This window comes from Leptonotus elevatus, chromosome 4, assembly GCF_054856555.1.
Source record: "Leptonotus elevatus isolate MCC_2025b chromosome 4, RoL_Lele_1.0, whole genome shotgun sequence".
NCBI lineage: Eukaryota > Metazoa > Chordata > Actinopteri > Syngnathiformes > Syngnathidae > Leptonotus > Leptonotus elevatus.
In genome coordinates this window covers 2,330,143-2,356,054 of record NC_141242.1, presented here as the reverse complement: position 1 = coordinate 2,356,054, position 25,912 = coordinate 2,330,143, and the positions used below count along the sequence as shown (strand labels likewise).

Sequence of the window (25,912 nt, the reverse complement as noted above, 5' to 3'; positions counted from 1 at the left end):
GTGATTAATTACCATTAAAAAAAATGTATTGCCTGACACCCCTTTTGTCATTTCCTGCCAAAAGATTGAGGAAAAGCTTTTTTTGTATCCGACAACCAACGACCTACATGCAGAATCCTTTACATGTGAGGTACAAGACACATAAAATGAGAAAATCCTCACAGAACGACAAGCTAAAAGCAGGTCTAAATTGTGGCGCAGGTGGTGCAAGAGGATTTTGGTGGACTAGTTTACCTGCCAGTTGAATAAAAGCGACGTGGGCAAGGTTTTCACTTTCTGGACCTGGATTTGCCACCTCTGCTATCTAATTATCTGTGCCAAAGGGGCGGAGTCGACTGGCAGAAATTGGTAATCCAGGTCCAGAAAGTAAAAAAAAAAAAAAAAAGAATAAGTTTGGCTTGAGTCAAAGGTGCTTCTACTCAACAGACGAAAATGAGATTTTTTTTACATTCATTGTTTACATAATTAATTTCTGGTCCTGGGTTTTCCATCCCTGGTTTTCAAGTTTATCCTTATGGTCTTGTCAGTATTGGCCTTGAGTCCAAGATACTCATTGTTAGTCTATAAAATGCCTTCTGTTGCATGTGTGTGTGATCTTTGGAGCCCAGTGAGGTAGTCTGCAAAATCCCGCCACCACCAACCCACAATATCAAAGCCGAGTGCTGCGCTAAATTGCCGAAAATAGTTTTGCATAATCATAGCAAATCAACTCGCGCGCTATTCTTAATGACGCTAATTGCGGCGCGGGAGCTCGCGAGCGGATTTGCCACGACCGAAGCATGAACCGCCTCGTAATTGTTCGGTGTGACATGCGGGGCGCGAGCGCGTCAACTCGCTGAGGAGTTTCCCATCAGGGCATCGAGATCACATCATTAGCACAGATGAGGAGACACCAGCAGGGAACACGCCTGGCTCACATGTGCAAGGCAGCAGCCACGTGTATCCGCCGGCTTTTTCCACAACGCTGTCACGATCAGAGGTGGCAAATCCGGGTGCAGAAAGTAAAAACCCTGCCTGCTACAGTTTGGCTTTAGCCCCAGGTGCTAGCTAGATAGCTCCCTAGCTAGCTCCCATGGTGCTTGTTTACCTGCTAGGGAGATAGCTAGCTAGCCAGCTAGCTCCCATGGTGCTTGTTTACCTGCTAGGGAGCTAGCTAGCTAGCTCCCATGGTGCTTGTTTACCTGCTAGGGAGCTAGCTAGCTAGCCAGCTAGCTCCCATGGTGCTTGTTTACCTGCTAGGGAGCTAGCTAGCCAGCTAGCAATGGCTAAAGCCAAACTGTGGCAGGGTTTTTTACTTTCTGGACCTGGATTTGCCACCTCTGACGGCGACTTGTTCAACTTTTCTCCTTGGCAGATGCTGGCGACGGCGGCGCCAAGGAGGAAGAGCAGGAGGTGCGCGACTACCGGGTCAAGTGTTTGAACAACCTGGCCACGGCTCAGCTCAAACTGGAGCAGTACAACGAGGCGCTCCACGCCAGTCGCGACGTCCTGGCCCTCGACCCCAACAACGTCAAGGCCCTCTACAGGGCGGGAAAGGTCAGGTGATCGCCCCCCTCCCCTACCTGTTCAGACCGAGTCAAACAACATCCACCCGAAAACACGACACAAATCACCATCGATGCCAGCTTCTACTTTTTTGTTTTGTTTCTTTTCATCTGCCAGTGGTGACTAGGGACAAAATTATTATTATTATTTTTAATTAATTGATATAATGCTACATAATAATAATAATAATAATAATTTTGTCCCAAGTCACCACTGGAAGATAAAAATAGATTATTATTATTATTATCTAGTATTATATCAATTAATAATAATAATAATAATATACAATAATAATAATCAACTAGAAGTTTTTGCTAAACTGACATTTGTGAAGGTGCGTCCAAATTGTCTTGATTATTATTATTATTATTATTATTATTATGACTATTATTATTATGAAAACAATCCCAACATGACACCTTTTATATGACTTTATTTAAAACCATTAAAAAAAAACATAAAAAAATTAACGGAATTTTAAAAACTAAATGTCGTGAAAAGGGAATGCCTGCAGTGTTTTAAAAGAAAGCTGAACTTGTGTTTGTTTTCTCAGATCCTGTCAGACTTGAGTAAGTACAAAGAAGCCATGGAGCTGCTCAAGAAGGCCTTGAAACTGGAGCCGACCACCAAGGTGAGACGGAACCAAACCAAAGTCCACAACATTAGCAGCAAGGCTCGTTCTTCAAGTCTCATCGATGCTCCAAATACTTTTAAGCGCTCGCGGAAGAAAACGTTCGAGTGCGCACGAGAAACAGAATTGACATTTTCCAATGTCCCTTTGGGGGTTGCGCACTTTTTAAATATCAAAAGTAAGACGTCATCAGAAAAAATACATACTAAAAACTTGCAGTACAGTCGCAATGTACGGTATTTGTACTTGTGTCAAAGGTCGCAATGTCACAAGCATGAACGCACGTGATTGAGAAATGGTGGAAAGCGAGAAGCAGGCACAAAGCGCTGACCTCCGCCAAGGCCAAAATGTTGACAAAAGGATTGAGTGTTTAAATAAACGTCACCATGTTATTGGATCTCAAAGTCGTCTGTCTGCCGCCGCCACGCACACACACACATTTATGTGCGTGCGCGTGGATCACTTTATTATTTGGATCACGTTCTCATTGTGCGTGTTTATAAATCGTCCTAAAATGACCAGTCAGAGGGCATTTGATACTTTTCAACGGTTAATTCAAAAATAGACATGTCTAAAAAAACAAGATAATGAGATTGTGCTGCTGGTGGAGGCGCAAAACAAGAACGGCTAATTATATAATATGTTTGGCTAAATTAAAGTGGAAGTCAACCTTAAAACGTTTCTTGACAAGGGTTAGGAAGTAAGGAAGTAAGGAAGTGAACTGATATCAACAGGAAGTGACACCGGAAGTGACCGGTTTCAACAGGAAGTAACCCCCAAGTGACCTGATTTCAACAGGAAGTGGCCTGATTTCAACAAGGAGTGACCCGGAAGTAACCTGGCTTCAACAGGAAGTAACCCACAAGTGACCTAATTTCAACAGGAAGTGGCCTGATTTCAACAAGAAATGACCCAGAAGTGATCCGATTTCAACAGGAAGTGACCCTAAACTGGCCTAAAATCAACAGGAAGTGACCTGATTTCAACAGGAAGTGACCCGGAAGTGGCCTAAAATCAACAGGAAGTGACCCTATTTCAACAAGAAATGACCCAGAAGTGACCTGTTTCAACAGGAAGTAACCTGACTTCAACAGGAAGTGACCCATAAGTGACCTGATTTTAACAGGAAGCGACCTGGGAGTGACCCAATTTGAACAGGAAGTGGCCTAATTTCAACAGGAAGTGACCCTAAAGTGGCCTAATTTAAACAGGAAGTGACCCTAAAGTGGCCTTAAATCAACAGGCAGTGACCCAGAACTGACCTGATTTCAACAGGAAGTGACCTCATTTCAACAGGAAGTATTACTTACAAGTACTACTACAACAACTACTACATGCGGCTTTCCACCTTCTTGCAAGAGTCGGCAGTCGCATTCAGAATTTCCGCAGATTTTTTGTTGTTGTTAATACTACTTTTTTTTTTTAATGAGTTATGAAGCAAAATCCAGCCGTTTTTATCCATGTCGGGGGCGTCTATTTTGCCACTTGCTACAGTTGCTCAGGCAATGACCAATCACAGCTCATCTGTATTTTAAAACTGTGCTGTGATTGGTTGTTACCTCTGACCTGAGCAACATTGATGTCATCTTCAGTCAACAGCAAGTGGCAAAATGGCCGCCCCTGAGATGGATAAAAATGGCTGTTTTGCGGCTTAACTCATATTCCACTAACGCAACATTAACCAGAATGCCATATTTAGACTAGTGGGGCAGCATAGACCATATTATTGTCAAAATAATTCTAATAATTGGGGGGTTGACTTAAAACATGAAGAAAAATTGCATTTTCGGTACATTCTCATCTAAATAAAACGAAGAAATCCATTTAGCAAGAAACATGAAGTTGGCACACTTTTCCTCTGGTGTCGAGCAGCCTTGTCTTGTTCCGTCTTGTTTGTTTGACTTGTCTTTTGCACTACACGGGCAAATATAGTAAAGTAACATTGACACCAGCTAAATATTGTTTTTTAAGAGCTTCGCTACGAAAGAGTCACACAAGTCATCCTTTGCAGTCAACACGGATTCTGGAGCAGAACAAAAAGTCTCATTTGACACCCTGACTTTTTTCTTCCAACGGCCGTTTGTATACAGACAAAAATCGAAGGCTGCAGAGATTAAAACAGGCTCAATGAATAAATGAATTGATTTAAATTCAAATACTTTATATTCTGAATTCATTGTATAGCACAAAATAAATTTGTGCGGAACCAACTGACCTAAAATGAGGTCAAATTTAGTATTTGGCTTATTTATATGGCGTACAGTAAACTTCAGTTCACTATTCCTATGCTATGCTGCCATCCGCTGGACATTTTGAAAACTACAGCAACCATTTATAAGGTCATCCAAATGTGTTGTGATCTTTTGTGAGGGCTGACTTGTAACCCATTAAATAATCAAATCAAATAAAAAAAAGAATCGGTCTTATTATTTCCAGAGCTGTATATATATATATATATATATATATATATAACAAAAGTATATAAATAAATAAATAAATTCCCTCAGGCTATCCATGCTGAGCTTTCCAAGCTTGTGACGAGGCAGTCGGGGGGCAAATCGACCCGAGAATGGAAAGCGAAGCCCGCAGAGGTGCTCGGCGAAAACGTCGCACCTTTTCTCCTCCCCTCCAAACAGACAACATGGGTGAGATGATTGAAAAGTGCATTATCAGCAGCGCGGTTCCCAAACGTTTCACTTTGTTTGGTTTCAGAGCATCTCATGGAAGTTGATCCTCGGAGCGCTCGTGGTGGCGTTGGGCAGCTTGGTGACATCAGTCGTCCTCACTGCAAGGAATTGAACGCCACTTCATCCTCGGCAAACATTTCTTCTCTTATTTACTGTACAACATTGAGAGAACTGCAGTGGGCTAGCTCTCATTTTTGCCATTAAAGTGACTAATAAAACACTAGTTTTGTCAGTTTTTGATTATTATTATTATTATTTTTAATCAACGAATCAGATTAATTTTAATTTAGCATTAAAGTGAATAAAAAAAAAAACAGGTTTTCTCCTGATTACCGTTTATTAAGCAGTGATTTGTGTTTATTTCGTACTTTGTATTCATATAGCGATTTAAAAAACAACAACAGTTCAGTCGTTGTTTTTCTAAAGTAAAAACAGATGTTTGCAAATGTCTTATTTTGATTCATTAAACACAGAAGATAAATCAGACTTCTTTCATGAAGGCCTACAGTAATCAGTGAACAATTACTGTTGATATGCTGAAATCAGAGGATTTGGACCATTTTCAATTGAATTTAAAAAATGGCTCCAAACGATTAAAATAGTTGTCGATTAATTTGATAAATACAGAAAAGGGATACCTCCTTTCAGATGAATACTGGTCTAAATTTAAGTTTTGGACTTGAAGGTTTTTTTGCACCAAACCCAAAACAAAGTGAATTACGTGGTGCATATTTCAAACGCCATCTTTAAGCTAACACAATGGCAAATGCCACAGATTTCATTGCAAATAACTCACGAAATCGGGGTGGGGGGGGCACGTGTGACCTCAGTGAACTTTTGTTTTGTTTTGCTGTACTAAAATAAACTGTAATTGCACATCCATTTAAGTAGGTGGCAGTGGCGCTCTCATTGTCAGACGCAAGGAGTATTTAGCTCCTCTGCAGCTTTTCGCAATTTTATAGACAATTGAACGATACAATTTATTTTTGCCTTGACTCTGGGCCATCAGCAGCACTTGAGATTCTCGTTCACATCAACAACAGAGTCCCGAATGAACCCTAATCGTTTACGTAATGGTGCCCCCCCCCCCCCCCCCAAAAAAAACACTTGATAGTCCTAACATATGAAAAATTGGTTTGTGTGCTAGTCATAGGCAAAAGCAATACTATACACTGTGGAAATGAAGCGTTGCATTGCGGTAATATGAGAAATGCTCGGATGTTCAGAATTGTAATAGCAATTTCAAACGTTTACTAAGCAACTTATCTCATTCAAACAGATTGGGTATTTGCCACGGAGGAGGCGGGACTTCGGGAGTTTCACAGTTCACACATCAGCGCTGTTTCCGGTTGCTGTTTGCGACATGTGGGCCGCGTCCCAGTACGTGCGTTCCCGCCCTTGTGCCCTTCGGTTGCGAGTTCCCGTCGACGGGTGCGAGTGTGTAGTGTGTCTGTCTCAGTTGTCCGAAGCATTTCAGAGAGCTGAGACGCCCTGCGCCTGGTGTGAGTGCGAGTGTTGTTACGCTGACAGCAGTGGCCGGAAACAGCGCTGACGTGTGAAACCCGGAAGTCGGAAGTCCGTGGCATCGACCCATTGAGCGTCTACACACCAGGGGTAGGCAAGTTCGGTCCCAGAGAGCCGTAGTCTTGCGTGTTTTTAATGTCTCCCTCCTCGAACACAGCTGAGAGGCTCCTGCAGAACGTAATTATGAGCTGATGATTTGAAACACCTGGGTTGGAGGCAGGAGACACCGAAAACATGCAGGACTTCGGCTTTTTAAGACCGAACTTTGGCCACACCAAACCAACCCCACGGACAAAAGTTGTTTTTTCTTCTCTTTCTTTATTAATTCACACTTCAACGTCCAATTCAAACTGAGCACATAAACGGTGCTGTCAAACAAGACACAAGAAAAAGAAAACCACGCGGAAAAAAGTAACTTACTTTAAGCAGCAGGAAGACTTCACCGGCGTCCACTTCCGCACCCTCGCATATACGCTGCTCTTATTGGAGCATGCGGTCACATGACCGAGTAAACTGCGTGCGCATTATGTCAAAGATGATATGGAGGCAAGAGCGTAAACTTCCACAACAGGTTGGTTTGGTGCCAACCTCAATCATATGTCATACTGCCCTCAGGTGGCCAAGGCACACAAAGCAGAAGCAGCAACATAATGCCCATTGAATTGAAGCAATACATTATATTTGACATTCATGTTTTATAAAGAGTGCACATTTTCCTCATTCAAATACACATTAGAAACTTTTTTTTGAAAGATAAGAGCTTGGTTACAACCAGACGTGTATTTAGACCATTTTTGGGGGTGCTTCATGTTGAGGAGCTGTTATATCAAAAATAGTACCCTTCTCAAGAAATTAGGGTTGGGATATGTTTATATTTTACGTCCTTTTCTCCTTTGCATAACTTTTATTAGATTTTATTTACTCACTGAATTCCCAAGCAATTTTTGGAGTGGGAAGTAACCCCAAACCACGACAAGCTACCTACCACCCCCCCCCCCCCCCTCCACCCCGTTGTCATACCCAAGAACCCCTAAATGCCTTTATAGCACCCCTAAACCTCGGATCCTCTGGTTACAACACAAATACAAAAAGGCAAATGGACTTAGCCCACGCTTGTTCTTAGACGCTCGTGGATAGCCTTCAATTTGACTTGGGTCATGTACTGTACGTGTATATGGAACCGGGCCAAGAACAGCCATTCATATAAAAGTATGCGAGGGTTAAAATTACTTGAAAGACCAATGGGGGGGGCAGAGTTCTGACAGATGTCAATCTTCCCAGAAGATTTTATTAGAAAAAAATTCAACACATCAAAAAAAAAAGAAAAAAGAAAAAAGTGCTTTTACCAGTGAATGTGTTCAGACTAAATATTATACGGTCTAGATTAAGGTTTAATAAAATGGTTCCAGAAATGTGGTTTCATTACAGCTTAAAAAAATACTGGTGCTGTTCTTATAATACAAAAATGAACAATTTCCACTTTGAGTTTGCAAACCAATAAATGTGGTCAATCAGGAACAAGTATTTACAAGCCAATAAATACAAAAATATAAACGTGATTGATCACATGTACAGTTATATTGCTATTTGTACAATTGCTATTTCCAGGCAGTGCAGTGAAAATTCCATTTGCAGGTTTTGATCACAGTCCTTTTTTTTTTTTCAAATGTAAGAAAATGGCCTTCATTACCAAAAATGTTATATAAATATACAGCTTAATAAAAAAAATATATATCTTGATGGCGGTACAGTGAAACTTTCATTACCATATGATTCCATTTTGTAAAAAAAAAAAAAAATTAAGAAAATGGACATCATTAGCAAAAATTCTATATAAATATACCGCGTACTACAAAAAAAAGAAAATGTGATCCTGACGTGCGTCTACAGGCGGCAGCATGTGTCGAAAGTCTTCTTGGCGTTTGTTGACAAAAGATCCACCGGCGACGTTGTTGTTGTTTTCGGTTTCACCACTTTCATGCTCTTCTTCACTTCTCTTCAAAGCCAACAAACACGCGCAAAAAAGAAAAGAAAAAAAAAGTCAGTCACTCAAAGTCTATTTGGAAATGCAAACGGCAACGAATGACACCAACCTGGCCAGATGGAGCACCGCCTCCACCACATTGGTTCCTTCTTTGGCGCTGGTTTCGCAGAACAAGGCGCCGTACGCCTAAAACGACAGCGGAGACGCGACGCCATGATTGGATGAACGACAACGCGCGCGCGCACACACACGGCTCATGAATTGAGAATTTCTCCGGCCAACACAACCAACCGTGGCCAACTTCTCTCCATGCAAAGTGCTGACGCAGCGTTTGGCGGCCACCTTCTCTCGCATGTCCACCTTGTTGCCGATGATGCAAACGGGAACGGCGTCCTCCGTGGCGTCCTGGAACGGAGAGCGGAACACGTCAGCAAAGTTTCGTTTGGTTGCCGATTGCACGTTCGCTCGTACCCGAATCTGATCCAGCCAGTCTCGGATGTTGAGGAAGCTGCTCTCAGAAGTCACGTCGTACAAGAGCAGAACCCCGTGAGCTTTGCGGAAGTAAGACACGGCGATGCTCCGGAACCTACGGACGTGCAAAAACAAAAACGAATCCATTAGACACTCACGTCTTCAAGCAAATAATATAATAATAACAAATGTTTTGTTTTTTTGGGGGGGGGGGGGGTGATCTTTAATATCTTTGAGTAGATATATATTTTTTCTTTTCTCATTTTTGTACAAGTACATGGGCTCCCTCTGGTGGTATGCAAAAGATTCACTGGAATAAATGCATACAAATGCACATTCTTTAAAATTCCAGTACATTTATTGCAGTTTGCATTTCATCCTTTAGCAATGTTGTTTTGAAAGCTGCATTTACATCTGTGTGAGAATTCTCCAATTATGACTTTTCTACAAAAAAGAAATAAAAAAAAAAGACTACTTTTTTTCACGCAACTTTCAAAAATTTCTTAGTAATATTACAACTTTAAGAGTACTTTTCAAATTATTTGTTCTCATTTTTACATAAGAACACGGTCTAGTGGTTTGCAAAAGATTCACTTTTTTTTTTTTTTTTAATTAAGGTAAATTTATTCCAGTTTGCATTTCATCGTTTGGCACCGCTTGCTTTCAAACAATTAGGTAACATTTTTTACTTTTATGTGTAAAATATGTCAATGTACCAGTAATCATTAACGTACATTTATTTTCCCCTGTATTAAAATGCAGTTATGGTCAAACTGTGTTACAGCAGATTACAATGACAATAATAATGACAAAAAAAAGTAAAATAATAATAATAATAATAATAATAATAATAATAAAATAGAACTACAATAATAAATGATGAAAATAATAACTTATTACAATATATTCCTCAATTGACAAAATAATCAACATATTGATCAATTATCAAACTCATTGAACGCAATTGACGGCGACAGATGTCAAAAATCCACTTTAACCGGGCTGGCAGTGAATGAGTTCAAATGATTGTCATTTGCAGCCCGAGTCCATATTTTTATTCTATTTCTCCATCCATGCTCTCATCTGCATTTACTTTCAAGGCGAGCGATTGCGTCACCTTTCCTGTCCAGCCGTGTCCCATATTTGCAGGTTGGTCTTCTTTCCGTCCACCAGCATCTTCTTGAGCTGGTAGTCCACCCCTGACGCACAAGCAAAGACGCCATTAGGCTTCACAAGTCCAGCGTTAGCTTTCTCGACATCGGAGATGATCAGCCGTATTGAACTTTTCATGCATTTGTTTATTTTAAGTCAACATACCCAACGTGGTCTGTATGTCTTCTTTGAACTGGTTGAGGGCCAGTCGCAGCAGGAAGCTGGACTTGCCAGCTCCAGCATCTCCCGCCAAGACCAGACGGTACGTGGGCACGGCGACGTCGCCGTCCGACAAGTCCGAGCCCGCACTCTGACACAAACGCAACACAAGTCAATCTCAAGACGGAACACTCGAATCTCCAGACCGGCCCCAGTATGGGAACAAACTAATCATTCTTTACTTTCAGTATTACTGCTTGTTTCTTAAAAGACGTGATTTGGCTTTATTCTCATCATGACCATTTGAAAAAGGTTATACCAAAAAAAAACTATCAAAGAATTAAATGTAAAAAAAAATTCTTTTTGAAAATTGCCATTTTTCCATCAATTCCTGAAACTTTTTTTCAATTTTGAAAATCCCCCTTTATTATTGTTGAATGTTTTTATTAGCTACTTGACTTTTTAAATTAATCTTAATATTACTGGGAAAAAAAGTCTCATGTCCTAAAAAAACAAAAATACAGCAAATTAAGGCATTTTCTGGAAAACCTTCTATTACCTCTCATCATTAAAAAATAATAATAATAAAAAGTAAATACATTAAAAAAAAAAAAATACAAATACATTAATATAAAGTCTGACTTTTTAAACGCATCTTATTATTGCAAAAAAAAAGTCTGATGTCCTAAAAAAAAAAAAATACAGCCAACCAAGGCATTTTCTGGAAAAACTTCGAGTAACTTTCTCATCATAAAAAAAAAAAGTATTTATTTATATTTTTAATTACAAATATATTAATATAAAGTCTGACGTTTTACATTTATCTTAATATTACTGGTTCAAAATAATATTTGTATGACGTTACAAGTTATTTACATATTTTAACTCTTTTCTTAAAATATTCATTTTGTCTTTATTGTCAAAATATGATATAAAAAAAATACATTTTAAATATGTAAACATGACAATTCTAAAAATCTGAGTCTAATTTTTAAAAAAAGAAGAAAAAAAGCATTGAATGTTATGCATAATAGCAATAGAAGATATGCCCGTGAGGATGTACAGATATTATTTTTGTCCACTTGGGGTCACCATTGCTCAAATTCTACATCTGTAAAAAGGCGTGGCCTGGCCCGTTTGGTGACATGGGGTCAGCGAATGAGAGTGGAAAGTTGGCTGGCTGGCAGCCAGTTTGCGTGTTGAGCGCCTCCGGGGCGTGAAGGGATGAATAAATGATCGGAACGCAGGTGAAAGTGCACCGGTGTTGCCGTTTTTACCTCTTTGGTGAAGGCGGACAACTGCTTTCGCATGCAGGACGCGCTGGAACTTCCGAAGCTCTGCGCCAGGGAAAGCCCCGCCTCGGACTTGGTGTCCAACAACTGCCGCATGGAGACAAAAGGGGAATTCAAATGATCGTTTCCGGGCTGAGAACTTGTAAGGGGGTCGCGACCCGGCCTGACCTCGCCATCGGAGTGGGCGCAAGAGTAGCTACGGTGGATGGTCTCCGTGGAGGCCCGGCCGTCGTCCGTGTCCAAGTCGCTGGCCGAGCTCTCGGTGGTGTCCAAGGGCAGCGAAACGCCGCTGTCCAGGTACTTGTCGGCCCACGACGACACGTCGGACATGGTCGACACGTTCGACTCCAAGCTGACAAAAACGTGAAAAAAAAATATCTCATCATTCATAACTTTATTCACTTGCATTTTTAGCGCCCCCTTTTGATAATAAATCAAATAAAATCACTTTTTCTTATCATTTCTGAATTACAAATATTTATTCATTATTGCCAATATCGCAAATTTACATATTAAAAATGTAAAAAGGAACTATATTTTCAATTTATATCAAATATAACTTCTTACTGTACACTTTCTTTAATAAAAAAAAAAAAAAACATCTAATGAATAGAAGAACATTAGAAATAATGCAGTGTCTAACATTTTATTATTTTTATTTAAAATTAAACCACCATTAAAAAATTTTTGCCACTTCCTTGTCTCATTTCCTGCCATTCAACTTATGGTGAGGAAAAAAAAAACAAGTGGTAGTTGGCACTGACCTGTTGTGTTTGAGGGTGCTCTGCCTGATGGGCTTCCTCCAAGCAGGCGCTTCATTCTTGAAAGAAAAAGAATGAAGAAAAAAAAACAAAAAAAAACGGGACAGTCAACTTGTGCTGACTTTTTGCATTTAATTGACTAATTACAATTCAAGTATGAAAGTGAAACTTGCCTTGCATTTAATGGTTTCCGTCACCAGCGTGGCGCGCAAGCCGTCGTTGCTGTCGTAGAGCTGCTTGTTCAATTCCCTGCCAAGGAAACACTTTTATTATTCGTTCATTCATTCTCATTTTAAAAAAAAGTGACCCAACAAAGAAAACAACACAACAAAAACTTTCCATAACATTTGACATGATTAAAATCCTGGTCTTATACAAAAGCTATTTCCATTATGTCAAATTTTAACAAGGTGTAAAAAAAAAAACAATAAAAAAAAATACCAACGAGCTTGAAAAAATAAAATTAAATAATCTTCATGTCCGTTTACATTCTTAGCCATTGAATCGAGACAACTGGACTGGAGCTTTTTTCTTTCTTTCCCAAAAACATAAAAAAAAAAAAAAAGACTTTCGGTAATTTGACTGACAAATTGATCAGTTTGAATACGTTTTCTCAGACATTCATATTTCAAATGTTATCAGTTTAATGGGGGTGTGGTGATAAATTAAGTACAAGTGCATTATTCCCGGATTCCAAAGAAACTTACTGTAGAATCTGGACTTGACTGGAGTACGACTCGTACTCGATGACCATCCTCTTCAACTCGTTCGTTTCTCTGTCGACACAAAGAAAAAAGTGCTTTTACCAGTGAATGTATTCAGACTAAATATTATACGGTCTAGATTAAGGTTTAATAAAATAAATAATAAATAATAATAAAATTATAATAAAAAAAAATATATATAAAAATAATTAAAAAAAAAAAAAAAAAAAAGGGATTCCGCGCGGCGTCAGTCGCTCGAGCGCTCACCGTTCATGCTGAGCCTGTTGGTCGACGAAGGCGTTCTTCAGCTTGTCCAGCTCCGTGCGGAGGGCGCCCACGTCGGTCTGCGCCTCCATCAAGGACGAGCGCAGCAGCTCGTTCTCCTGGAGAGGAAACATTTAGTCGTCGGACCCAACGGAACGGAGGGTTAGCAGTGCGTGCGTGCGTGCGTGCGTGCCGCCGCCGCCGCTTTCCTCAACTCACCTGGGAAAGTTGGCCGATGCGTCTGTTGACTTTAAGCTCCTCCTCCTTGGATTGCGTGAAACGAGATTTCGCATGACTCTGCACGAAAACAATTAAAAGCATGAACATACTTTGCGAGTGACGTCGCGCTATTAACTTATTTGCACACACAACAATGACTTCATTGTTTCTTCAAACTGGATCCGGAATCAAATATTGCGCCAGGAGTCGTACTTTTATAAAGTGACCAATGCAAAACTTGATTTACTTATTGCTACATAAAAAGATCAATAAAAATACATTTTAGTTGTTTGTGTGCGGTAAAACTTATTTCTAAAAATAAATACATTTTAGTGTGTGGTAAAACATTTCTAAAAATAAAAAAATAAACTTTTAGTGTGCAGTAAAACTTATTTCAAAAAATAAATAAATAAATTTTAGTTGTTTGTGTGCGATAAGGCTTACTTATTTCTAAAAGTAAATAAATACATTTTAGTTTGTGTGCAGTAAAACTTTATTTAAAAAAAATTACAAATTTGTTTAGTGTGCGGTAAAACATTTCTAAAAATAAAAAATAAACTTTTAGTGTGCAGTAAAACTTATTTCAAAAAATAAATAAATACATTTTAGTTGTTTGTGTGCGATAAGGCTTACTTATTTCTAAAAGTAAATAAATACATTTTAGTTTGTGTGCAGTAAAACTTTATTTAAAAAAAATTATAAATTTGTTTAGTGTGTGGTAAAACATTTCTAAAAATAAAAAATAAACTTTTAGTGTGCAGTAAAACTTATTTCAAAAAATAAATAAATACATTTTAGTTGTTTGTGTGCGATAAGGCTTACTTATTTCTAAAAGTAAATAAATACATTTTAGTTTGTGTGCAGTAAAACTTTATTTAAAAAAAATTATAAATTTGTTTAGTGTGTGGTAAAACATTTCTAAAAATAAAAAATAAACTTTTAGTGTGCAGTAAAACTTATTTCAAAAAATAAATAAATACATTTTAGTTGTTTGTGTGCGATAAGGCTTACTTATTTCTAAAAGTAAATAAATACATTTTAGTTTGTGTGCAGTAAAACTTTATTTAAAAAAAATTATAAATTTGTTTGCGTGCAGTAAAATGTATTTATTTAAAAAATTAAAAAAATTGTGTGCAGTAAAACTTATTTCAAAAAATAAATAAATACATTTTAGTTGTTTGTGTGCGATAAGGCTTACTTATTTCTAAAAGTAAATAAATACATTTTAGTTTGTGTGCAGTAAAACTTTATTTAAAAAAAATTATAAATTTGTTTAGTGTGTGGTAAAACATTTCTAAAAATAAAAAATAAACTTTTAGTGTGCAGTAAAACTTATTTCAAAAAATAAATAAATACATTTTAGTTGTTTGTGTGCGATAAGGCTTACTTATTTCTAAAAGTAAATAAATACATTTTAGTTTGTGTGCAGTAAAACTTTATTTAAAAAAAATTATAAATTTGTTTAGTGTGTGGTAAAACATTTCTAAAAATAAAAAATAAACTTTTAGTGTGCAGTAAAACTTATTTCAAAAAATAAATAAATACATTTTAGTTGTTTGTGTGCGATAAGGCTTACTTATTTCTAAAAGTAAATAAATACATTTTAGTTTGTGTGCAGTAAAACTTTATTTAAAAAAAATTATAAATTTGTTTGCGTGCAGTAAAATGTATTTATTTAAAAAATTAAAAAAATTGTGTGCAGTAAAACTTATTTCAAAAAATAAATAAATACATTTTAGTTGTTTGTGTGCGATAAGGCTTACTTATTTCTAAAAGTAAATAAATACATTTTAGTTTGTGTGCAGTAAAACTTTATTTAAAAAAAATTATAAATTTGTTTAGTGTGTGGTAAAACATTTCTAAAAATAAAAAATAAACTTTTAGTGTGCAGTAAAACTTATTTCAAAAAATAAATAAATACATTTTAGTTGTTTGTGTGCGATAAGGCTTACTTATTTCTAAAAGTAAATAAATACATTTTAGTTTGTGTGCAGTAAAACTTTATTTAAAAAAAATTATAAATTTGTTTAGTGTGTGGTAAAACATTTCTAAAAATAAAAAATAAACTTTTAGTGTGCAGTAAAACTTATTTCAAAAAATAAATAAATACATTTTAGTTGTTTGTGTGCGATAAGGCTTACTTATTTCTAAAAGTAAATAAATACATTTTAGTTTGTGTGCAGTAAAACTTTATTTAAAAAAAATTATAAATTTGTTTAGTGTGTGGTAAAACATTTCTAAAAATAAAAAATAAACTTTTAGTGTGCAGTAAAACTTATTTCAAAAAATAAATAAATACATTTTAGTTGTTTGTGTGCGATAAGGCTTACTTATTTCTAAAAGTAAATAAATACATTTTAGTTTGTGTGCAGTAAAACTTTATTTAAAAAAAATTATAAATTTGTTTGCGTGCAGTAAAATGTATTTATTTAAAAAATTAAAAAAATTGTGTGCAGTAAAACTTATCTCTAAAAATAAATAAATACATTTTTGTTGTGTTTTTTGTTTTTGTTTTTTTAACATGTGCAATAAAGGAAAGGATGAAAGAATGATTTGAGGCTAATTTTAGGAGCAGGCTAACTGGTCGTGCAGCTCTTTCCTGTCAAAGGAATTCATTAAATGAGACCAAGGACAACACGAGTACTCGGTTCTAAAAATAGCTCACCATGATGATCACTGATTTAAAGCGATTGTTGTGAATGCTGGCAAACGTAGCTAATGTTGGGTTTTCGTGATAGTTCGTAAAAGGTTGCAAAGACATTTGCAAACAGTTTTTTTTTACTTGGCGCCCCCAAAAATTTGTTCACAGCAATTTTTGGGGTTTGTTTTAATTCCAAAATCAACACAAACCAAACCATGAACACTGTTATGTTCCAAAGTGCCCGATCATCATCATCATCATCATCATCATCAATTCAAGTGCATTTTAAGCAACACTTTTCCAGCGCATGATTACGAGCATTGCTCCGTTCCAGAACCTGCTTTTCTGGACGCCGCCGTCAATGAGAACAATAAATTAAAAAAGACAAATAGACTTGTTAAAGTCCGCCGCCATCCAGGAACAAAAAAAAATTAACTTTCAATTTGGATTACAAAGATTTGTCGACAGTGGATGTTCTACGAGCTAAAATAGGAACAAGCTAGCTTCGAAGGTTTAGCAGTACATTCACACTGGGAGATTATTATTTTATTGTGTGCTTAAATAACTGGAAATGTTCAGGAAAAACATTGCAAGCACACACGCAAACATTGCGTGCATGAAGTCCGTCGACTCGGATTGGAACGTTCGCGGCGTTCTTGAGAGCTTTTCATCAGAATCATTTGTGACGTCGTCGGGTAGGTTAGGCTGGCCATCCTGGCGCCGCGTCATTATCAAATTTGTCGTTGCATTTCATTGGTCTTCGCGCTCGTCCATACGGCAAAACTTGTGTGTGTTTACGTTTTTTTTTTTTTTTTTCTAATTGCTTGGATTTGTTACTGTGTGAAAAGCAACCAAAACAGAAAGTGAGTGTACGAAATCATTTTGACTTTTATATTTGCATATTTTACTTGAAGGAGAAGAGTTGAATCAGTACTTCCACTTTTACCAGACCGTGTTTGTTTTAAAATAACTCAAAAATAAATCGCCGTGAATTGCTGAAACAAAAGCGAGGACACCCCTGAGTGAAAATGTCCCAACTGAGCACAGTTCATCATTTTCCCTCCACAGGGTCATGTGGTTTCGTTAGTGTACAAAGTCTCAGGTGAGAATCAGGAGCAGGTGTGTTAAATTTGGTATTACAGCTCTCAAACTCATTACATACATACATTATGGGCATTTTCCCGTAGGGGTGTGCTCACTTTTGCTGTCAGGGTTTTTAACTATTAATGGCTGTAATTTGAGGGATCAATACGCCATTTATATATCTGTACACAGACTACTTTTCATTGTGTCATTTTTTTTGACCAATTTGAAGATATAAAGAAATGTGAGGGGTGTGCTCACTTTTGTGAGATACCGAACAAGGCCGGTCTTCAGTTGGGAATGCAAAGACGGCGAAACGGGTGTCACCAACCTGCGAGAGTCGCTCCGCGGTGGCCTGCAGGTCGGCAATCTGGTTGCCGTGCTTCCTCTGCATGTTGCACAAAACGTCGTCCATTTTCTGGCGCTCCTGCGCGCACACAAAAGCCAAGCGGTGAGAGAAACCAAACCTCTGAACAGGAGCTTCTTTGTGTGCATGCGACTCACAGCAGCGACTGAGCGGTCGCGTTCGAAGAGCAGCGGAAAAATACCACCAATACATGCATACAAGTCGCCGCCCAAAAAAAAATCACCCAGTCACTCGCAGCCATTTTGACTGAAGCAACCCCCTTCGCTCCCGGCTGTTTGACTGGATTGTGATCGATTTTTGCAAGGCCCACAGAATATGGTCTTCTATTGCTATAAAAACATGGAACCTACCAAGAGAAAGGTTAGAGTCTCTTCTTCCATCAGGAAAAAAAAAAGTATATTTGTATCCGTTTTGCAGCAATTAGCATTAGAATATAGCCAAGTTTCATCATTATTCACCAATCAGTGGAGAAAACAGCTTTTTGCAACATAGCCCTGGTTGATATAGCTAACTTTCCTTATTATTCACAAACCTGTTTAGACTCTGCTGGCTTTCAGCGACCTCTTCAGGTCAGAAGCTGCATCAAAGCCTTCTGTATGCCCTTGCATAACACCCCCCCCCCCCCCAAAAAATTTTTTTGAAATATGTTTTGGAGAGTGAAAGTATTCAAAAGCGTAATTATATGTTTTTTGGGTTTGAATGATTTTTAATAAGCATTTTCTTCCCTGTACTTGTACTGGTTTGTTGGTGTCCTTTATTATCAGAGTGAATGATATATGAATGTTTAGCGATTCAAAACATACTAATCAAGTGTAAATGTTTTTAAATCCAGTTTTTTTTTTTTTTAAATATCATGTTCTCCAAAATCGTATTTGTGCACTGCACGTCATTTTAGTAAGGTCTCTTTTTATTTCTTTACTTTGAAATCTCTTCAATCTGCAACTGCTTTTAAATGTTGCACTTTTCATGACAGCATGTGGAGCATATTGAATTATGTTATGTATTGAAATGCACTAGAAATCAGTGATTTAATTTAATTTATTTATTTATTTATTTGAACCTTTAGGTGCTGGTAAAAATCCAAACAATGTAAAACATTTTCTTTCTTTTTTATTTTTTTTTTATTTTTTATAATGCACTCCCTTAATTTGGGGTAATTTTTTAATGAAGAAAAAAAAAAAAAAGTGTCATTTGTGGGATTTTACAGTAAATAAAGACATTGATTCTTAAATCGCAATATGCAAGGACAGTGCAGATATATCGAACGCGAGCGCAACACACTTTTATTTTTAAGTCGTTCATTGCCGTGGACGTTTGTATTCGTCCATTGGCCTCAAACCGTCAAGGAAACTTTTGATTTGGGTACAAATGTTTGTGTGCGATCTTAGCATGCGAGTGCAGTGGTACACGCTGCTGCACTGCACAAGGACGGCGCAAGTTTGATTCCCGGGTCAGTGGCCCAACGGGTCATCTTGTCTCAAAATAATTCCAAAGAAAAATCACACGTGGTGAAAAGCTGAAGATGTCGCAAGATGTGCAAAATATTTTTCTTTGGATTATTATTGAATTGCGTGGCCCCTCCCCCTTTATTTAAGCACTGGGCTAATGTTCAAACAAATAATAATGACACACCGTTTTTTTTCCAGAATAGAAACGGCATCTGATTTTCAAGGAACACTCGCAAGCCAAGAATGTTTTTGGATGTTGTAATCGAGTTTGGAAAATTTCTCACCTCGGCCCGGGCTCTTTCCTCGGCCCCCGCGAGTTGCTTTTGCATGTCGTCCTCCAGTTCGGACAGCTGGCTGCTGTTCATGTCCTCCACTCTGCTCGACACGCACACACAAGCGCAAACAAGGATCACGAAACGAGCCCTGCTGCAAAATCAAGTGTCGAAAATGCGGCCGTGGATGCTACGAGGCGAGGGAATGAAAGAAACAGGTTCGAGCGGCACATTTTGACGCGGTCCACCTCCTTCGGCAAGGAATGTCACTTCTGCCCCGCCTCGTCGCGGCAAGACACGAAGGCACGAGAACAACGTTGACACAGAGGAGGCTCGGGGTTTGGGGTTTGGGGGGGGGGGGGGGCAGGGGGGGTAATCTCACTCCACTCAACTCGCACTCAAAACGTCTCACTCACCAGATTCAAAAGTGCTTTGTGTAAGATTTTTTTTTAAAATGTCTCAACTCACAAACTTGTTTTTGTAACACTCACCCGAGGATCAGGAAATGAAAACAATATTTGTTCTCTCTTGGAATTGACACGATTACGCAATACAAGCAGCTTGATGAATGACGACTTATTACATCAACATTTGTTATGTAGGCAACACTAGGAAGGAGTTTCTGGGAGAAAAAGCTGGCGACAACTTCTACTTCTTGTACCCAAAACAAACAACAAAAAAAAAAAAGATTGTCCTAACCGTGATTTCCAAATTAATTCTTCATATTTATTATATTATGAATTATTCATAAATCGAGCAGCCCTAATTAAATATATATATATATTACTTTGTTCATTTAATTTAAAAAAATAGTCAATTATATTTTTTTCCCTCAAACGTCGACATGTAATTTCCCCGCACTAATAATAAAAAGCCATGCTTCAGAAAACATATTTTCACGACCAAATACAGTTATTAAAACAAAAACATATATTTTTAAAAAAATCCAACTCAATGATTTAGCTAAGCTAAGAGTGCATATTTCAATGTATATTCCGGGATGGCAAAAGCTATTCATTACGAAAACTCTCTTTTCTTTTCAGCGATTCGCAACTAAATTGCTTTGAGAGATCATCAGGTGTGCCGCGGGAAATCATCCAATCTCACTTAATTATGTTTATCAATTCACTAGCATAACGCATCTGTGTGCATCTAATCTATGCCAGCGATGTGAAATGTACAAGAATGAAATGCACTTCCACGAGATGACGCAATCAAGCTTTGTATGCACCTGTTGCCACTCATAGAAACAAATAATAATAATAATAATAATGCAAGTAAATTAAGATCAGTTTCAAATACTGCAAATATTTTGGGTGACAAATTTGATTGACATTTTTCTAAATGTGCTGTAAAACATGTCAACACTCAGGTTCACAGGTGAATACAGGTTCAACCCGTCGACAGGTGAAAATAGATTTGCGCTCCATCCGCCCATCATACTTGAACCTTTCCAGCGTCTGGCAAAGACGAGTAACCGGAGCCATCAAGGAAATGCTAACCAGGATGTTGGCAACTCATAAAAACAGCCATTGTGTGCGATTATTGTTTACAAATGGCGGCAAGCCCGCGTCACTTGACAGAGTGCACGGTGGAGATGCCGCCGATGCCGTCGGGTCCGATCAACAGATCAACACTCAAATGTTTACAGGTATGATATCTTGAAAGTCAAGAGTATATACAGGACTAGGGCTGTGCAACTAATCTAAATTCGATTACACGTTCAGTTGTAACACTCAACTGGGGCGATATGACCATGAAATTCAAATCTCGAAAAAAAAAAAAAAATCATTCTGGATGATTACGACTTGAATCAAAATAATAAACCCAACAAAAAAATAATTTAAAGGTTCCATTTATTCAAAAATAAACCCTGAGCAAAATGTTCAGACAACAATATTGTATACTGATTTTAAATACATTTTAACGTAAACTCAACATTTATTGTTTGTGCCAAAAATAGCCATTCAAAAGAGTGGATTTGTAGCTTATTTTCAGCAATTCGATTTTTAAGATGATGATTAATCGAATTCATTCGATTAATCGTCATTTTAATTAATTAAATATTTAATTTATTGCCCAGCCCCCCAAAAAAGGGATTATGAATACAAATTTTGAATTGAATAAATACTAAAAAATATACATTTTAAATTAAAATATTACAAATATTAAATTTGCATCGTTTTTAAATTTAAAATAACAAATTTAATTAATTTTGTTTCATCCAAAAGGAACGTACATAATTACAGTGTTTCAAAGAATTTCATTTGTCTTGATAATTTTTTTACGTTTAAACATTTTCTTGTTTTGTAACAAAAAATAATAATTTATTGTTCTAATCGTGAATTGAATCATTGAAATGATCGTGATTATTATAATATCTTCTTCATAATTGAGCAGCCCTATACAGTTTCAGTTTGAATTTCATAGATATTTCTGGTTTAAAAAAAAAAAAAAAGCCAAGTGTGGGGAGTCTGTCACCAAAACAGCCTATAAATAATAATAATAATAATAATAATTTTCTCCATGCATCCAACATTGCAGGTGTGTGTTTTGGATCCTGGTATGGTATCAGTATGGCTACAAAGTAAGTGAAACAGCTAGCTAGCTAGCTAGCTAGCTAGCTAGCTAGCTGTAATGTCGTGAGAACAACGACACCTATTACTGCTGGGGGGAAAAAAAAGTAGAAGGAAATGGTAGCGAAACATGAGAATGGCATTTATGTTTGTGATCTCCATCTAATCTACCATCTGTACTATTACAAGAGTTGGACGCCGCATGTTCGGAACCTGCTTTTCATGCCTGCGTGGAGAGTTTGACACGAAAACGCAAAGTAACCAAACAACAGTTGCCTTTTTTCTTCTTTCTTTCTTTTGACATTATCCGTGCACATTTATGATACACTGCTTTTGATGTCGATAAAGAAGGATGAAGCAAAACCCTCAAATTATAGAAACTGTAGAAAATGATTGCTATGGGTACGTGAATTTTTTGTCCTAATTTTGGTAGAGCTAGCATTTAGCGATACGTGGAACCAAAATAAACAGCCCTTGATTGGCTTCCACGAGTTAAAATTGATCGTAGACTTCTGTCTTAATCCATTTTAGTGCACGCTTCTCCTTTGCCGAGATAATTCATTTCCAATTTTTACATTTTTAAATATGCTCCAGGAAATAGTATAATTTTTTGTTTTTCGGACTATAAAGCACACTTTCCCCCCCCCTAGTTTGGTTGATCCTGCAACTTTTACTCAAGTGCAACTTGTACATATGAAATTTGATTGTAAGACTGATGTGTTCAATGTGGCATATTTTTTTTACGCTCAGTTTTCCACAACTGCATTTAAGCTACCTATTCTATGAGTGTCGGGCGATTAATTTTTTTTTAATCGTAATTAACCGCACGACTTCAATAGTTAACTCACGACAAACTTTATATCCGTTCTAAATGTACAATAAAATATACAATATTTTAAGTTTTCAATGTGAAACAGAAATATGGCTGCATCTTTTAGTCACTGACAGTCATTTCATAATAATTCATAAAATTGAGTAGGAATTAAAAAGATGTATTTAAAAAAAAAAAAAAAAGTGATTTTGATTTTTGTTGGTCATTTTTCTGCCACTAGATGGCATCATTGCATTTGTAAGACGTTGGTGACAGCTCAGTACATTTTTCTTTTCATATTAAGAGCTATCTAATCTTTAACAAAAAGCAACTTGCGAAATTCTGCATAAATTTTCAAAATTGTAAAATACGACTTGAGCCCAATCTCCACAAATATATGCATTATTATTACTACATTTATTACTGGTCAATTTTGACGCGGACGTGTGTCTGCTGCGTTGCGACTGAAATTCCGGGCTGGTCATTAATCGTGCGTTAAAAAAAATGAGTGGCATTAAAGGAACTTTAAATTAACACACTCATTTTGACACCCCTATTATCAACCTTTACCTTTGTAAATATCTGCTTTATTCCCAATTTTCCTGGAAATTAAGACAACTTTGGCAACATTTTGTGAGTCACATTTTGTGAGCATACCGACGCGTTTCCACTCACCGCCTCAAACTGGCCTCCAGCTGGTCACATTCCAGTCGGTTGTCCAGGCTTTGGCTGACCACAGAGTGGACCACTTGCTCGTACTGCTGCAGTAAAACGGGCTTGGCACACGACTCCATTGCCTGGTGAAGGTCGGCGAGCTGCTCCCTCAGACTGCACCACAGAAGAAGAAGAAGAAGAGTTACGCAGACATCACGGCCATCCTTCCATCAGTCTTCGGACATTTTAGGCCACAATTTCATAGCCACTTGTGGAATAATTATAATGATATCAATACCACAGTTGGAAACTCACTGGGGACAAAAGAAGTAACGCAAATCGTATTTTACCTTCAGCATTTTTTTTTTTACCCCCCCAAACTGAAAAAGATCTCATTTGAATATTCTTGCTTTACCAAGAAAATCATTTTGAGTTTTTTTTTTTTTTTTTTTAAAGAGCTCAGCATTGTTCATTCGGAAATGTCATCATCATTGCTCTTTATTTTTATATATATATATATATAAAAAAATATATATATATATATAAAAAATAAATATATATATATATATATAAAAAAAAATATATATATATATAAAAAAAAAAATATATATATATATATATATATAAAAAAAAATATATATAAATATATATATAAAAAAAATATATATATATATATATAAAAAAAAAATATATATATATATATATAAAAAAAATATATATATAAAAAAAAAATATATATATATATATATAAAAAAAATATATATATATATATATATATATAAAAAAAATATATATATATATATAAAAAAAATATATATATATATATATAAAAAAAAAATATATATATATATATATAAAAAAATAAATATATATATATATATAAAAAAATATATATATATATATATAAAAAAATATATATATATATATATTTTTTTATATATATATATATATATTTTTTTTTGTATGTGGGTGAGTATGTGTATGTGCGTGCGTGTATTTGTTAGCTCACCAAAAACCTATTAGAAAAAATCCCATACCGTTCACCTAAACCGAACACCGCCGTCAGGAGACCCGAGGAAGGACCAAAGAAAACCAAGGAAGGTGAAATCCAGCACCGACCAGACACCACCCACCGGGCCACCCACCAGAATTCTTCCCCAACCCAAGAAACATCTAAATTCCAACAAATCCCCCAAAATAAATAAATAAATAAATAAATAATCATTTTGAGTTTTGATTGACACGGTCGGTCACATTTAACAATGTTCGCGATTGAGATGAATTACTACTTCGCTGTGATGAAAACACCGACTCCATTTGGAACGCTGCTGACGTTCACATCATAAAACAATAGGCCACTTCTCAACAGATCTATCAGTGAAACGCTTTGAACTTCAATCATCCCTTTGGCAATATATCCTGACATCGATCAACGAGGCTCAACGCTCGCTCAATATTGATCACTTGTCGACATGTTTCAGCCAAGTTATTTATTTATTTATTTATTTATTTATTTTTTAAATATAAACAGCTACTTCTTGTTTACTGCTTGATCACTATTAATTAGATGCTCTTATAAATAACGATCATCTATTTTTAAATGTCGTTGCTTTCACAAAGTAGTAAACAAACAAATATCCAAACACAACACTTTATTTCCTTCACTTCTATAAAACTCTCAGTAAATCACAATGTCCTATCACCAGTGAGCCATTTGGTCAGCTACTGCTTTTTAGATTATTTTTGACGACACAATACTCAATTTTCTTTATCGACGCAAACTGCTCTGTCGTGTCCATTTTCAAATGTAGATTCAAGTACGTAAACATTGTGAACTGAAAACGACGAGAGTACAGCATTTGTATTTCTGTACAGTACTCAAGTATTTGTACTTCGTTACTTCCCATCACAGACTGCAATCAATGACAGCTTGAATACTGCAACGTATTCATGATCTCCATATGGTGAACTTAATTGACGACCAGCTGACCTTTCAGGCAGAACCCGTTCCGCATCGAACCGGGCCGCGAATTCCATTCCGGTACCGGCTAGACCCTTTGCCTGGAAAACCTCCTGAAACCTGGACGAGAACCTGCCGTAGTCGATGCAGCCGTCCTCGTCCACGCCGAACTTTCCGAACAATGTTTGGACCTCGGAGTCGGCCACGTTGAGCTCCCGGCACACCACCGTGAAGTCCTCGAACTCGATTTTTCCGGACTGGTTGACGTCACAGGCGCAGAAGAGTCTTTTCAGGTTGCTGGGCTCCATTTCTCACGCACGTTTAAACTTTAAAAGCGTCACGCGGCGGCTTCTTTTGTTTCTCACATCCTCCAAATGACAAGTGCACAAACACAAGCTTCTTGTAGATGAGCTCCGAGTACCTGATTGGACCAATGGGCGTCACGTGGGCGGCGCCATTTAGGATTAAAGGAGTTCCGCTTCAGGTAAACCTCACCGGATTTTTTGACTTTTTCAAATCGTTTTTTAACGTTACAATTTAATATTCTAATATTATTTTATTTTTAGTCTGCAATATTTACTTCTTTTTTTTTTTAATGGCATAACGATTTTTTTTTTCAATTAACCATTATTCAGAACTACAAATACAAAACCAAAAACAAATAAACAAACAAAAACTTTGACAATGAACATAAATTCCGCTTCAGG

At 37.0% G+C, this 25,912-nt stretch overlaps 2 protein-coding genes across 2 annotated transcripts in view; one reads left to right on the top strand and one right to left on the bottom strand.

The window, feature by feature from the left end:
* fkbp16 (FKBP prolyl isomerase 16) overlaps positions 1–5,095 on the top strand; it is a 35,324-nt gene extending 30,229 nt beyond the window's left edge. The window contains exons 5-8 of the mRNA XM_086074245.1: positions 1,355–1,536; positions 2,099–2,176; positions 4,684–4,821; positions 4,889–5,095. Coding sequence (XP_085930371.1) covers positions 1,355–1,536; positions 2,099–2,176; positions 4,684–4,821; positions 4,889–4,975 — 485 coding nt within the window. The 3' untranslated portion in view covers positions 4,976–5,095. The remainder of the gene's footprint in view (positions 1–1,354; positions 1,537–2,098; positions 2,177–4,683; positions 4,822–4,888) is intronic.
* A 2,548-nt stretch (positions 5,096–7,643) lies between these two features.
* rasef2 (RAS and EF-hand domain containing 2) lies at positions 7,644–25,595 on the bottom strand. Its single transcript, XM_086073723.1, has 17 exons — positions 25,236–25,595; positions 23,267–23,419; positions 19,217–19,307; positions 17,449–17,544; positions 13,394–13,471; positions 13,178–13,293; positions 12,914–12,982; positions 12,380–12,455; positions 12,210–12,265; positions 11,614–11,797; positions 11,431–11,532; positions 10,160–10,304; positions 9,960–10,041; positions 8,843–8,957; positions 8,663–8,776; positions 8,481–8,557; positions 7,644–8,383 (listed from the first exon to the last, which is right to left on the bottom strand). Exons 1-17 carry the CDS (start codon positions 25,511–25,513, stop codon positions 8,272–8,274), a joined length of 1,944 nt encoding a protein of 647 aa, XP_085929849.1. The 5' UTR covers positions 25,514–25,595; the 3' UTR covers positions 7,644–8,271.
* Positions 25,596–25,912: the final 317 nt, after the last annotated feature.